Source organism: Felis catus, chromosome X, assembly GCF_018350175.1.
Source record: "Felis catus isolate Fca126 chromosome X, F.catus_Fca126_mat1.0, whole genome shotgun sequence".
Taxonomy (NCBI): domain Eukaryota; kingdom Metazoa; phylum Chordata; class Mammalia; order Carnivora; family Felidae; genus Felis; species Felis catus.
In genome coordinates this window covers 42,045,330-42,059,940 of record NC_058386.1, presented here as the reverse complement: position 1 = coordinate 42,059,940, position 14,611 = coordinate 42,045,330, and the positions used below count along the sequence as shown (strand labels likewise).

At 39.8% G+C, this 14,611-nt stretch overlaps 1 protein-coding gene across 9 annotated transcripts in view; it reads left to right on the top strand.

Moving 5' to 3' along the window:
- ZNF182 (zinc finger protein 182) overlaps positions 1-14,072 on the top strand; it is a 30,298-nt gene extending 16,226 nt beyond the window's left edge. For 7 of the 9 annotated variants that reach the window (XM_023249286.2, XM_023249284.2, XM_045050721.1 and 4 more), the window contains 3 exons: positions 6,382-6,508; positions 6,820-6,915; positions 11,160-14,072. In XM_023249286.2, coding sequence (XP_023105054.2) covers positions 6,382-6,508; positions 6,820-6,915; positions 11,160-12,790 — 1,854 coding nt within the window. In that variant the 3' untranslated portion in view covers positions 12,791-14,072. Of the gene's footprint in view, positions 1-6,381; positions 6,528-6,819; positions 6,916-11,159 lie in introns of those variants that run through there. The other 2 variants (XM_023249287.2, XM_045050722.1) reach the window with 2 other exon arrangements.
- The last annotated feature ends 539 nt before the right edge of the window (positions 14,073-14,611 follow it).

Sequence of the window (14,611 nt, the reverse complement as noted above, 5' to 3'; positions counted from 1 at the left end):
CCCACTCCTTTTTGGTTTGCAAAGTTTCTGCTGAAAAGTCTAAAAACCTTATGGGGTCTCCTTTGTACATAGTATTGTTGCTTTTCTCTTACTGCTTTTCAGATTTTCTTGTTATCCTTGGGGTGCCTGGGTGGCTCAGTCGGTTGAGCCTTTGACTCTTGTTTTGGCTTGGGTCATGATCTCATGGTTTGTGGGTTTGATCCCCACATCGGGCTCTGTGCTGACAGTGTAGAGCCTGCTTGGGATTCTCTCTTTCTCCTTCTCTCTCTGCCCCTTCCTGGCTCGTGCACACGCATGCACTCTCTCTCTCTCTCTAAATAAATAAATAAACCTAAAAAAAATATTTTCTCACTATCCTTAACTTCTACCATTATAATTATAATGTGTCCTGGTGTGTTTTTCTTTGGGTTCATCTTAATTTGAACTCTCTGGGCTTCTTGAACTTGAATTTCTGTATCCTTCCCCAGGTTAGGGAAGTTTTCAGCCACTATTTCTTCAAGAAATTTTACGATCCTTTTTCTCTTCTCCTTCTGGAACTCTTACAATGCAAATATTATTCTGCTTAATGTTGTGCCTGTGGTCCTTTAAGATATCCTTACTTTTAGTTCTTTTTTTTACCTTGCTGCTCTTTCTGTTTTCCATTGCTTTGTCTTATGGTCCTCTGATTTGTGCTTCCATTTCATTCATTCGACTTTTGAACCCCTCTAGTGTATTTTTCAGTTTAGTTATAACTTCTGTTTGGTACTTATATATTTTTTTCTTTTTGTTGAAGTTCTTACTGTGTTCATCCATTCTTCTCCTGAGATCAGTGAGTATCTTTACGACCATCACTTAGAATTCTTTCTTGGGTAGGTTGCTAATCTCTATTTCATTAAGGTCTTTTTCTGAGGATTTGCCTTCTTCTTTGGTTTGGAACATATTCCTCTGTCTCCTCGTTTTGCATGTCTCTCTGCGTTTGTCTGTATATATTAGGTAAAACAGCTACCTCCCTCAGTCTTGAAGGAGCAGTCTTGTGTAGGAAATGTTCCATGTAGTGCTCGCTTCGGCAGCACATATACTAAAATTGGAAATGTTCCATGTGGCCCAGAATTCTCCCTTGGCCACCAGAGTCTGGCACTCTGTGGGTGTCTCTTGTGTGGGCTGCATGTGCATGCTGGCTCTGATAGGGCCGGCCATAGCTGCTGTGTGGGGAGGTCAGGACTCAGAGCACTTGCCTGGCTTTGTTGTGACTGGACTGCTTCATGGGGAGAGTGGGATTCAAGCTGTTAGCCCATCCATTGTGGCTTGGTCTCTGCATGGGGAGGGCAGGGCTCATGGCACTCACCCTATCCATTCACAGCTTAGCCACTATGTGGGAAGGTGGGGATGGGTCACTGACCTGGCCTGTTTGCATCTTGGCCACTGAGCAGGGAGAATGGGGCTTGGGATGCTTCACCTGTCATTCCTGTGGCTTGGTCTCTGCGAAGGTTGCATGGTGCTTGGGGTGCTAGCCCAGCCCTGTTGTGGGTTGGGCACTATGCAGGGTGCGTGGGGTGCTAATCCAGTCCTGTTATGGCACGGGGTGGGCAGAGCATGGCCTCTGGTGCTAGTAAGCACCAAAAATGGTGCCTGTTGGTTTCATCACCATCAAATTAGGATGAGATTGCTAAAATGCCATTGTCCAGTGCTTCCATCCCCAGATAAAGTCCTTGTAAGTTCCTGCCTCTGTGATAGCTGCTTTGAGTGGGATCTATATGTTCCCTGTAGTACTATGATTCTCCTGATCTTAATCCCCATTGGTTTTCAAAACTAGACATGTTGGGGTCTTATTTTTCTGATGCTGGCCCCCAGGGTTGGGGGTTGCTGAAGTGGGGCACATTCCCTTTACTCTTTGAGTAGAGTGCCATATTTTTGGGATCCCTTCTGATTGTGGAGTCACCACGTCTGGGATGGGTGGGTTCCCAGGCAAGGCTCTGGTCTGTCATTGCCTCTCCTGCCCTTCTCAGTGTGTCTCCTTGTCTTTTGTTATGGATGTGCTATTCATCTAGTTCTCAGGTCCTTTTTAGAGGAAAATTATTCCACATATAGCTGGAAGTTTGTTGTGTCCATGGGAGGAGGTGATTTCATGGTCTTCCCACAGGGCCATCTTGAACTCCTCTCTCATTGTGGTTTTATTTTGCAGTTTCCTGATGTTAAGTATCTTTATATGTGCCTATTTGTAATTTGTATATGTTTTGGCTTAATATCTTTTGCGTTTTTTTAGTTTTGAGAGTTCTTTATGTATTCTCAATATAACTTTTTTTTTGTGGCCAGAATGTGATTTATAAATATTTTGTTTCATTCTGTGGCTTTTTCTTCTCTTAACAGTGTCTTTGAATTTTACTGTCCACCTAAGAAATATTTGGCTACCCTAATGTTAAAAAGGTTTTCTCCTATATTTTCTTCTCGAAATTTTATAGGTTTAGATTTTGCATTAGGTCTGTGATCTATTTTGAGTCTAAGTTTTATATATATTGGAGGTATTTACTGGAGGTTTTTTCTGCGTATTTATATCCAATTGTTCCAGCACCATTTGTTGAAATGGGAACTCCCATTTTCCATTGAATTGCCATTGCACTTTTTCTAAAGTTTATTTATTTATTTTTGAGAGAGAGAGAGAACGGGAACTGGGGAGGGGCAGGGAGAGAGGGAGAGAGAGGATCCTAAATAGGCTCTGCACTGTCGGCATGGAATCCAGGGAAGGGCTCAAACCCTCAAACTGTGCAATCATGACCTGAGCCGAAATCAAGAGTTGGACACTCAACTGACTGAGCCACCCAGACGCCCCTACCTTTGCACTTTTGTCAAAAATAATGTTTAAGTATATAGAGATAAAGTACATTTAATTATATGTGAAATGCAGTTTATATGTGAACAACTTGATGCATTAGCACAAAGTGAACACACCGTGTAGTCACCCTCCAGGTCAAGATTAGAACATAACGAGGACCTCAATCCACACTCATGCCTTCTCCCAATCAGTACCACCCACAAAGATAATCAGTCACTCCTGATTTTTAGCATCATGGATTGGCCCTGCCTGTTCTCTTACTATTTTTAAATAGAATCATGCAGCATGTACTCTTGTGTCTGGATTCTTTTGTTCATCAGTACATCTGCAAGATTCATCTTTGTTGGATGTGTAGTTGTAGTTCATTTATTTTCATTAACACCCAGGATCCCATTAAATGACTGTGCCACAATTTACCCATTGTGTGTTGAGGGACATTTGAATTTTTTCCACAGTTTTCGTTTTAGAAGTAGTGCTTGTGTGAACATCCCTGTACTTGTTTTCTAGAGCATATGTGCATGATTTTCTTTAAGCCGTGTACCTAGAAGTAAATTCTACTATTGCTGGGTCATAACATGGAAATCGTTAACTTTAGTAAACAGTGTCAAACTGTTTCCCCAAGCAACTCTGCCAGTTTATATTCCTACTAAGTATGTGAGAGTTCTCATTTCAACATAATCTTACAATATTTTAGTCTGCTTAATTATAACCTTTCTTTTTTTAAAAAAAAATTTTTTTTAACGTTTATTTATTTTTGAGACAGAGAGAGACAGAGCATGGACGGGGGAGGGTCAGAGAGAGAGAGGGAGACAAAGAATCTGAAACAGGCTCCAAGCTCTGAGCTGTCCGCACAGAGCCCGATGCGGGGCTTGAACTCACAAACCGCAAGATCATGACCTGAGCCGAAGTTGGACGCTTAACCGACTGAGCCACCCAGGCGCCCCTAATTATAACCTTTCTAGTGGGGGCATAGTAGTGTCTCAGCATGCTTAAAACTTCATTTATGTGGGTGCTAATTGCATTGAGTACATTTAAGTGGTTGCCTGAGTGCTAATGGGGTTGAGTATGTTTTCTTATGTTCATAGGTCATTGAGGTTTTCTTTTTAGTGAAGTACATATTCACATCTCTTCTCTGGTTTTCTGTGTTGTGTGTTTCTTATTGATTTGTAGGACTTTTGTTATGTTCCAGATAAGATCCCTTTATCATTTTTTTTTTAATTTTTTTTTTCAACGTTTATTTATTTTTGGGACAGAGAGAGACAGAGCATGAACGGGGGAGGGGCAGAGAGAGAGGGAGACACAGAATCAGAAACAGGCTCCAGGCTCTGAGCCATCAGCCCAGAGCCTGACGCAGGGCTCGAACTCCCGGACCGCGAGATCGTGACCTGGCTGAAGTCAGACGCTTAACTGACTGCGCCACCCAGGCGCCCCCCTTTATCACTTTTTAATGTTTATTTATTTTTGAGTGAGAGAGAGTGAGTGTGGGAAGGACAGAGAGAAGGGGGGAGACATAGAATCCAAGTGGGCTCCAGGCTCTGAGCTGTCAGCACAGAGCCCGACGTGGGGCTCAAACTCATGAACCGTGAGATCATGACCTAAGCTGAAGTCGGATGCTTAACCGACTGAGCCACCCAGGCGCCCCCTTTTATCACTTTTGAGTGTAGCAGATAGTCTTCCCATTTAAAGCTTGCCTTTTTACTTTTGTACTTAAAAAACATTTTTTTTAATGTTTATTTTTGAGAGAGAGAGAGAGAGAGAGTGCAAGCAGGGGAGGGGCAGAGAGAGAGGGAGACAGAATCTGAAACAGGCTCCAGGTTCTGAGATGTCAGCACAGAGCCCGGTGCAGGGCTCGAACCCACAAACCATGAGATCATGACTTGAATCAAAGTCGGATGCTTAACCAACTGAGCCACCCAGGTGCCCTATACCTTTTTAAAATGTAAATTCCAGTTAGGTAACATACAGTGTAATATTAGTTTCAGGTGTACAATTTAGTGATTCAACACTTAGATACAACATCCAGTGCTCATCACAAGTGCACTCCTTAAATCCCCATCACCCATTTCATCCATCCCTGCACCCACCTCCCCTCTGATAACCGTCAGTTTGGTCTCTGTAGTCAAAAGTCTTTCTTGGCTTGCCTCTTTTGTTTTCTCCTTTCCTCATTCATTTTGTGTATGAGTAAAATCATATGGTATTTATCTTTCTCTGACTTATTTCACGTAGCATAACTCTAGTTCCATCCATGTTGTAAATGGCAAGATTTCATCCTTTTTTATGGCTGAGTGATGTTCCGTTTTATATATATATATATATATATATATATATATATACACACACACACACACACATATATATATACGTCATATATATATACGTCATATATATATACATCATATATATACATCATATATATATATATATATATGTATATATACCACTTCTTCCTTATCCATTCATGAGTCGGTGGACATTTGGGCTCTTTCCGTAATTTGGCTATTGTAAATAATCCTGGTATAAACATTGAGGTGCATGTATCCCTTTCAAGTTAGTATTTTTGTATTGTTTGGGTAAATAGCTAGTAGTGCAATTGCTGGATCATAGAGTAGTTCTATTTTTAGCTTTTTGAGGACCCTCCCTACTGTTTTCCAGAGTGGCTGCACCAGTTTACATTCCTACCACCCTTGCCCCATATCCTTGCCAACACCTGTTGTTTCTTGTGTTGTTAATTTTAGCCATTCTGACAGGCTGAGGTGATATCTCGTTGTGGTTTTGATTTGTATTTCCCTGACTGCGGTGCTATTAATCTTGTAACATTTTAAAGCCTTTTCTTTATGAGTAGCTCTTTTCACATCTTGTTTTAGAATTCTTTCCCTACCCCAGGACTATGAAAACATTTTCCTTTATTGTTTTCTAGCCACCTTATTGTATTATCTTTCACATTAGATTTACAATTTATCTGTAGTTGATTTTTGTGTATAGTGAGTTAGTGGCTAAGTGTGATTTTTCCCCCCATGTAGATATCCAGTAATCCATCCACATTTATTTGAAAAGCTCATCCTCTCCCCACTGCTTTGTAGGGCCAACTTTTTCATAACTCAGGTATCCATACACATTTGGATTCTTTAAAAATTCTTTAATGTTTATTTATTTTGGAGGGGGGGACAGAGAGAGAGGGAGACACAGAACCTGAAGCAGGTTCCAGGCTCTGAGCTGTCAGCATAGAACCTGAATCGGGCTCGAACTCAAGAACCATGAGATCATGACCTGAGCCAAAGTTGGACGCTTAACCGACTGAGCCACCCAGGTGCCCCTGGATTCTATTTTTAGTTCTTCTGGACTATTTGTCTATCCTTGTGCGAATACCACATTCTCTTTTGTATATTCGATATACTTAGAGAATATTCCATATATTTGATGGAGTAGTTTTTCTACCATGATTTGTGATTTTCCAACAATGTAGGCCTCTTGTATTAAGTCATCACCATGAACTGGGAACCCAATCAGAAGTTCCTTTCATCCTCCTCACCCGGTGGTCAGTATTTTAGAATAAAAGGAATGTACAATTACAGGGACTCGTGACATTTGAGGATGTGGCTGTGGATTTCACCCACGAGGAGTGGCAGTACCTGAACCCTTCACAGAAGTCTCTGTACAGAGAAGTGATGCTAGAGACCTATAGCAACCTGGTCTCTGTGGGTAAGAATGGCTTCCTCAGGTAACTTTGCTGTTTGTGATTGTCTCTGACAGAGGGTGTATCCTTTCTCAATTTTGAAATCTTGTAAGACCTCTGAACTGCTTGAAAAGTTTGACATTGAATTCTGGGGATCAAAGTTCCTTTTCCCCCCTTTGCTTTCCTGACAGGGTGTTTGTGAACTCAAAACCCAGGTGAAGTGGTTTGACTTGACCATTATGTCAGTTGATAGGTCTCTTGTGCTGCCCCACACTCCACCTTCTTCTTTCTCAGAGGCTCTGAAGACCAAGGAGGTGTCACTGTCATTTCTCATTAGCAGGGCAGCAGGTTACCAAACCAGACCTCATCCTCAAATTGGAGGTAGAAGAGCCATGCCTGGCAGAGACAAAAATCTCAATTTGGGACTTTCCAGGTAAGCGGGATTGACTCAGACGATGGTGACACTAAGTGCCACCTTGTCACCCAGGAGTAAGGACCTTTGAAAGGGCTTTCAGGAATGTCTTGAGAAAGGTTGTGACCATTTGATGTTGTTAGTTAGGGACATGAATATCTCAGACATAAGACTGACATCCTCGCCCTTGTCCCATACTCATCAGACCACTCCCCTTAAGTTGGTGCTCACCCACAAATTTCTGCACAGCTCCTTTTCCCAGCCTGGAAGTGTCTTAGCTGCATGTCCCTGCCCCTAAGCCCTGCCACTTCTCCCATTCTCATTTCCCTTGCTGCCTTATCTAAAGCTGGACCCACATTAGTCACAGGCCTAGGAACAAAGGCTCTAATTCCATATTGGATTACCTGATTCCATTCATTTTAGATATTCCTATCACATTTGCTCTCCTAAAAAATCTTGATTATCTTTTTTAAAAAATAGCTTTATTGAGATATAATGGACAGACCATAAAATTCACTCTTTTGAAGTCTGCAGATTCAGTGATTTTTAGGATATTCACCCAGTTATGAGACTATCACCACTATCTAATTCTAGAACATTATCATCACCCCAAAAAGAAACCCTTACCCCTTATCAGTCAGTGTCCATTTCTTCCTTCCCCCAGCCCCTGGCACTTACTGATCTACTTTCTGCCTCTATGGTTTTTCCTATTCTGGAAATTTCATATAAATGGAACCATACAAAATGTGGCACACTATCTCTTCTATACCTCAAAAGTAAATAACTAAACTTTAAAGAAATAAAAGGGAAAAAAAGATGGACAAGAATCATTTGTAGGTTTTAAGAACTAAGAATCCAAGTAGCTATAAGCACACCCAGCACCTAGATGCTGATTTCTCAATACCATTCCCTACTAAAAAGGAATCGAACATCCTTGGAGAAGCTGCTGATTCTAGGTCTGAAACAGGGAAAGTACAGTGTGAACTGAGAAAGAAAGAATATGAATGAATCCCCAGCAGGCTCTGTGCTATCAGCGCACAGCATGATGTGAGGCTTGATCCCATGAACCATGAGATCATGACGTGAGCCAAAACCAAGAGTTGGATGCTTAACCAATTGAGCCACCTCAGGCGCCCCTCCTCTTTTATTTTTATAAAGTAACTGGTTGTCTTTTAGTTTCCCACATTCTGGACTTTGCTAAGTCCCCTATAGTGGTATTTAACATAGTCCTCTGTCCCTTGTTTTTCTTGTAAATTGGTGGTTAGATTTTGAAATTTGATCAGATTCAGGGTTTTATGTTTTCTTTTAGCAAGTTTACTTCCTAGCTGGTATAACATCCTTCCATCAGGAGGCATGGTTGTCTATTGTAATGATGAGTTATCGGTGATTATTGCTCAGATCTATTCATTAATGTTTGCAAAGTGGTGATATTCTATCATTCCTTCTTTGTTGATTAGCTGGAATATTTCTATAGAGAGGATTGCCCTTCATCTATTATTTGGTTACATGTTAGTTCCATGAGTTCCATATGAGTTGCATATGTTTTTCCATATATTTACCAGTTTTAAAAAAATAAGGAGTTGGTTTTGTAGCATCATTCAAAAGGTGACTAATATGTCCTTTTTGAGGATCCATATTTTATTTTTTAATCCACTGCCTTATTCTTACTGTGAATCAAACTGCCCTGTCTCTGGCCAGTGGAAACCCTTTCAAGTTGGCTCCTGAGTCTTTGCTTCCTTGCTTTCTGTTACAAGATGTTCCAGGCTCATTTTATATATTTTCCATCTCTGGCCTGGAATCAGCCATTTCTCTAAGGATCCCTGGTTTTTTAGGGGTAAAAAGTGTTTTCAGACCACAATTTAGACATTATGGAATTGTTTCTAGGCCTTTTTATTGACAAAGCTAGGAACTATGTTTTAAAAAAAAAGATTTTAAAGTATATCATCTGTTCAAATTGGTATTTCCAAATCAAATTCTCTGCTTAAAGGTTTTTACTTTGTTAATCTTAACATCTGATGGTAATATTGTTAGTATTATTCTGAAACTGCTAAATTGTCTATAGTGGTTTCAATTAATTGAGGTAATCACGTTGATGCCATTAAGAATCAAGACTTTTCAGCATGGTTGTTTGGAAATACAGATGAGGGTATAATTATTATTATGGAAGCCTTTTAAATTCAGTTTTGCTTTATGATTATATAAAATATTGCCTTGGTTCCAAAGTCAAATCTAGAAAACAAGGTATATTTAAAGAAGTTCAGCTGCTTTCCCTCCATCTCATTCTCTTCCTTCCTTTTTCCTATAAGTAATCATTTATTAAAATTTAAAGGTATAGTCTTCCATTGTTTATATGATGAGCCCATATAAATATATATTTATATATTTCTTTCTTTAGAAAAATGGTAGCCTATTATGTACAGTTTTATTCACCTTTTTTTCACTTAATGGTCAAGAACATGTTGAATATATTGACATATTCCTTATTTCTTCTTATAGGAGTATAGTGGCTCTTAATCATAATAGTAGTTGTTATTGTAGTAGTAGCATCAGTTGTTCTAGCAAACAGTTGAAAGTACTTCCTATGTGCCATGCATGCCCTGTTATAAGCAGGTTAATCCTGTCAACATTTGAGTAAGCACTATTACAACTCCTGTTTCCAGATGGGAAATAAAATACAAATAGATTAGGTAAGTTGCTCAGGTCACAGAGCAAGTGAATGGTTGAGCCAGGATTTGATCCTGGGCTAGAGAGCTTATGACCCTAACTATGCTGCTGCTTACCACCTAATGAGGTCCAGATTCAGTAGATGCTTGGTGGAGCTTGGGTCCCATCAGATGTATTTTATGAAAGCTTTTCCTGTGATTCTGATGTTCATGCCTGGTTAAGAACTAGTGCTTTGCTAATATAATTAAGGATGTCATAGGAACATGATCCATTTTAAACTTCAGTATTACTATTGTAAGTGTTATCGTTGTTAAATCTAAATGGTAATATGAGTCTTTTTTTACTCTTTCATCTTTTTTGTACATTTGATAATTTTCATACAGAATTTTAGGAGAAGGTAGGAAAAAATTAAACTACAAAAATGATTAAAATTCAGTATATATGCAAAAAGTATTTACCATATTTTATTGACTTCAAGATCCAGTTGATTTTTTTTAATTTAATTTTAGAGAGTGTGTGAGTGAGGGAGAGGGGCAGAGGGAGGGAGAGACTCTTGAGTGGGCTCCATGCTCAGTGCAGAGCCCAACACAAGGCTTGATCCCACAACCCTGGGATCATGACCTGAGCCCACATCAAGAGTTGGCCAGCCACTCAACTGACTGAGCCACCCAGGTGCCCCAAGATCCAATTAAATTTAATACATACTACTAAGAAAAATTGCCAACAATTAATTTATGACATGTCATTGATTATAAGGTACATCTGGATTCAGAGATGTTAAAATGTGAAATAATATGCATCTTGCAATTGGTGAAATATGGTATATTTAAGGCAAGGCTTTGCAACTTTAACTGTCTAAATGAGTGGTACAGATGATTACTTTAGAAATTAACAAAAATTATATAGGAAGATCAGAGTAAGCTTTTGTGAAAAGACTGAATTGCTCCTTGAAAGTTATCGATATTCTGATCATAGCAAAATATGGAAGACTGGGCTATGTGAGTGATAGAACATGAGGAAGGGTTTTTAGTGAAAATGTAGATAGGAGCAGAAGGTGGTGTTGACAAACTGCAAGCTTGGATGACTCCAGATTGGGCAGAGATCTTTAAGGTGATCTTTGTTTTTGTAAGGCTAATCTTTCTAGATCTTTATCCTATTCACTAAGAATGTGGATTCAGGATTGTAAAATTTGAGTCCACTAATCACACTGTTGTATTTCTACCTAGTTAGAAATAGTGTAAGTTGGTACAGTTAAGAGTTCATATGATAAATGAAGGGTGATAAAGTCCCCAGAATTGATGGAAATCAAAGATGATGTAAAAGTAGAGGTAAGAAAGACTGAGATATCAAGGTAAGATTGTTTTTGGTAACAAAAAGACTAGGAGGTGGGAGTTTAGTAAAAGAACAGGATTTGACCATCAAAATTCTCTCTAGGAACTCATAAAATGAGATAATTATACCAACTCTCCCCATGCTTTAATAAAATCACGTTTTTGCACCCAAACAAAAATAGTATTGGCTTTTATATGGTAGGGGATTTTTAAAGAAGTTCCATTACATAATGTTAAGTTACAAAAATGGTTTATTGTACTTCCTTCTAGAAGCCTATCAAGTTGATGAACAGATTGAGAGACAGCACCAGGATGACCAAGATAGGTATTTGTTGATGCAAATTGGATTCCCTGACAAGACAACAATTATCACCAGGACTGGCCCTGACTATAATGAATTTGGAAATGTACTTCATCTTAGTACAAACTTTTTGGCTTCAATACAAAGATCCCATAAACATGAGTCATTTGGAAATAATATGGTAGATAATTTAGACCTATTTACCAGAAGTTCTGTAGGAAAGAAACATGATAATGGATGTGCAAAATTATTCTTCCACACTGAGTATGAGAAAACAACTCCTGGAGTAAAACCCCATGGATATAAAGAATGTGGGAAGGCCCTGAGGCGAAAGAAAGGTCTTAGTCTACAAGAGAGAATTAAAAATGGAGAGAAACCCTTTGAATGCACTGCATGTAGGAAAACATTCAGCAAGAAGTCACACCTCATTGTACATTGGAGAACTCACACAGGAGAGAAACCCTTTGGATGTACTGAATGTGGAAAAGCCTTTAGCCAAAAATCTCAGCTCATTATACATTTGAGAAGTCATACAGGAGAGCGACCCTTTGAGTGTCCAGAATGTGGAAAAGCCTTCAGAGAAAAGTCAACTGTCATCATACATTACAGGACTCATACAGGAGAGAAGCCTTATGAATGTAACGAATGTGGAAAAGCGTTCACACAGAAGTCAAACCTCATTGTCCATCAGAAAACCCATACAGGAGAGAAAACTTATGAATGCACTAAATGTGGGGAATCTTTCATACAGAAGCTTGATCTAATTATACATCATAGTACTCATACAGGAAAGAAACCACATGAATGTAATGAGTGTAAGAAAACTTTCAGTGATAAGTCAACTCTCATTATACATCAAAGAACTCATACAGGAGAGAAACCTCATAAATGTACCGAATGTGGGAAGTCTTTCAACGAGAAGTCAACCCTCATCGTGCATCAGAGAACTCATACAGGAGAGAAACCCTATGAGTGTGATGTGTGTGGGAAAACCTTCACCCAAAAATCAAACCTTGGTGTACATCAGAGAACCCATTCAGGAGAGAAACCTTTTGAATGTAATGAATGTGAGAAAGCATTCTCTCAGAAATCCTATCTTATGCTACACCAGAGGGGTCACACAGGAGAGAAGCCCTATGAATGCAGTGAATGTGAAAAAGCATTTTCCCAGAAATCATACCTCATTATACATCAAAGAACTCATACAGAAGAAAAACCATATAAATGTAATGAATGTGGCAAAGCCTTCCGAGAAAAGTCCAAGCTCATTATACATCAGAGAATTCATACAGGAGAGAAACCTTACGAATGTCCCGTATGTTGGAAAGCTTTTAGTCAAAAGTCACAGCTCATAATACATCAGCGAACACACACAGGAGAGAAACCCTATGCATGTTCTGAGTGTGGCAAAGCCTTCAGAGAAAAATCCACATTCACTGTACACCAGCGAACTCATACTGGAGAGAAACCCTACAAGTGTACAGAATGTGGGAAAGCCTTTACCCAAAAATCAAACCTTATCGTACATCAGAGAACACATACGGGAAAGAAAGCCCACGGAAAAGGCCACGGCCGGAAGTCAAAGCTCATTGCACATTAGAGAGTATATCAGTGGTGCCTGTTAAATGTTAATGTTCACTGAAGGAAGTTTTTGTCAATTTAGTTAACATTTTGAAAGTATGTTCGGACTTCTGGTTTAAATATGGGGAATAAAGCCAGCCTCTCTTTTTTTCATCTCATTCTTCACCCAGAAACTACCAGGATAAAAAGCAGAAGTATAATCTCTGTATCTAACAAAATGAGGAGATAGCTAAAACCTTGATGGGAGTGCTGCCAGAGGCAGAGGGAAGCAAGCAGTGGTGCAGCAGATTTTAGAACACTCAAGGCTGCAGATGTAAGACAGTGCTGGGAAGGACTCTTAGTTGAGGTTTAGGATATACTCTGAGTGTAAGACCACATACATCCACAAGAGTAGCAGAGGGCATGGGCAGGTGGGAGATAGGATGTTTCCTAGACCCACTTGGGGTCTGAGGAGAGACAGAGGCCTCGACAAGGAATCGCTCAGACAAGCCATATTTGTAGAAAGCTCCTGAGAGGAGCACTTGGCAGGGGCCGGGGCAAGAGAAGGGAGTGTTCCTTGTGAAGAACCCTTCAGCTGCACCTGTTTACTGACTGGAGAAATCAACTCTAAAAGAAATAGCAAATGGAGAAAAAAAAAACATCCCAATTGTAAGAAAAACTCTTACCTGCCTAGAACGTGGCCCTGGCTTCTTATCAAACAGCACGTCCAGGAAAAACTCCTATTCAAACAAAAATGATTCCAAAGTAATGAAAACCACAAATGCAATGGCTTTGAGCCAGCAGTTCCACTTCTAGGAATGTATATACTCATGCATGTACAAAACGATGAACACAACAGATACTCGCTGGTGCACTGTTTGTGAAAACAAGAGGTTGGAAGCTGTCCAGATGACGGGTCTGGATCCTGGAATCTCAGCATGCTTATATAACAAACTCCCAGGTAGACAAAATGAATAAATGTAGAAAGAGAACCTGGGCATCATTTGGGCAGTGATGTGGAAGATCAACATACATCATTATGTGCAAAAAGCAGGGTGCAGGACAGTGAATATAATATGCTACCATTCGTACATAAAAAGAACAAATGGCAAGTACATAATTGAGCCTATATGCATAAACTATCTCTGGGAAGATACATGAGAAGCTGGGAACCCTATTACCTCTGGGAGAGGGAAGGGGAAATGGGTGGCTGGGGGAATGGAGTTGGGAGGGAGACAACTGTGTATGTCCTTTCATAATTTTTGAAAATTGTGCTATGTGGATGTACTACCTTTTCAATAAATAAAACTTTTTAAAATGCATATTTTGTTCCACAGCTGTGATAATGAAGTTATATTCTAAATATAGGATTTCATAACATTTTTAAAAGAAGCTTATTTATTTTGAGAGAAAACCAACGAGGAAGGGGCTGGGGGTGGGCAAAAGATCTGAAGCGGGTTCTGTGCTGACAGCAGCAAGCCCTATGCGGGGCTCGAACTCACAAACCATGAGATCATGACCTGAGCCGAAGTCGGACATTGAACTAGCTGAGCCACCCAAGCACCCCAGAATTTCATAGCATTTAATACATATATGTTCAATGTGGAGTTAAATTTTTTGAGTGAATAATCTGCCAGAAAAATAGATATCTAGCCAGTTCCAAAGGTACACAGGCATTAATTTCCTGAGGGGGTCAAATAAGGTGATTCTTAGGTCAGCTGGGACCACATCATGTAAACCTGAAATAAAATTGAGACTGAAATCCTAAGCAGGCTCTGTGAGCCCAGTGTGGGGCTTGAACACATAAACCATGAGATCATGACCTGAGCCGAAGTCAGTTGTCGGACATGCAACTGACTGA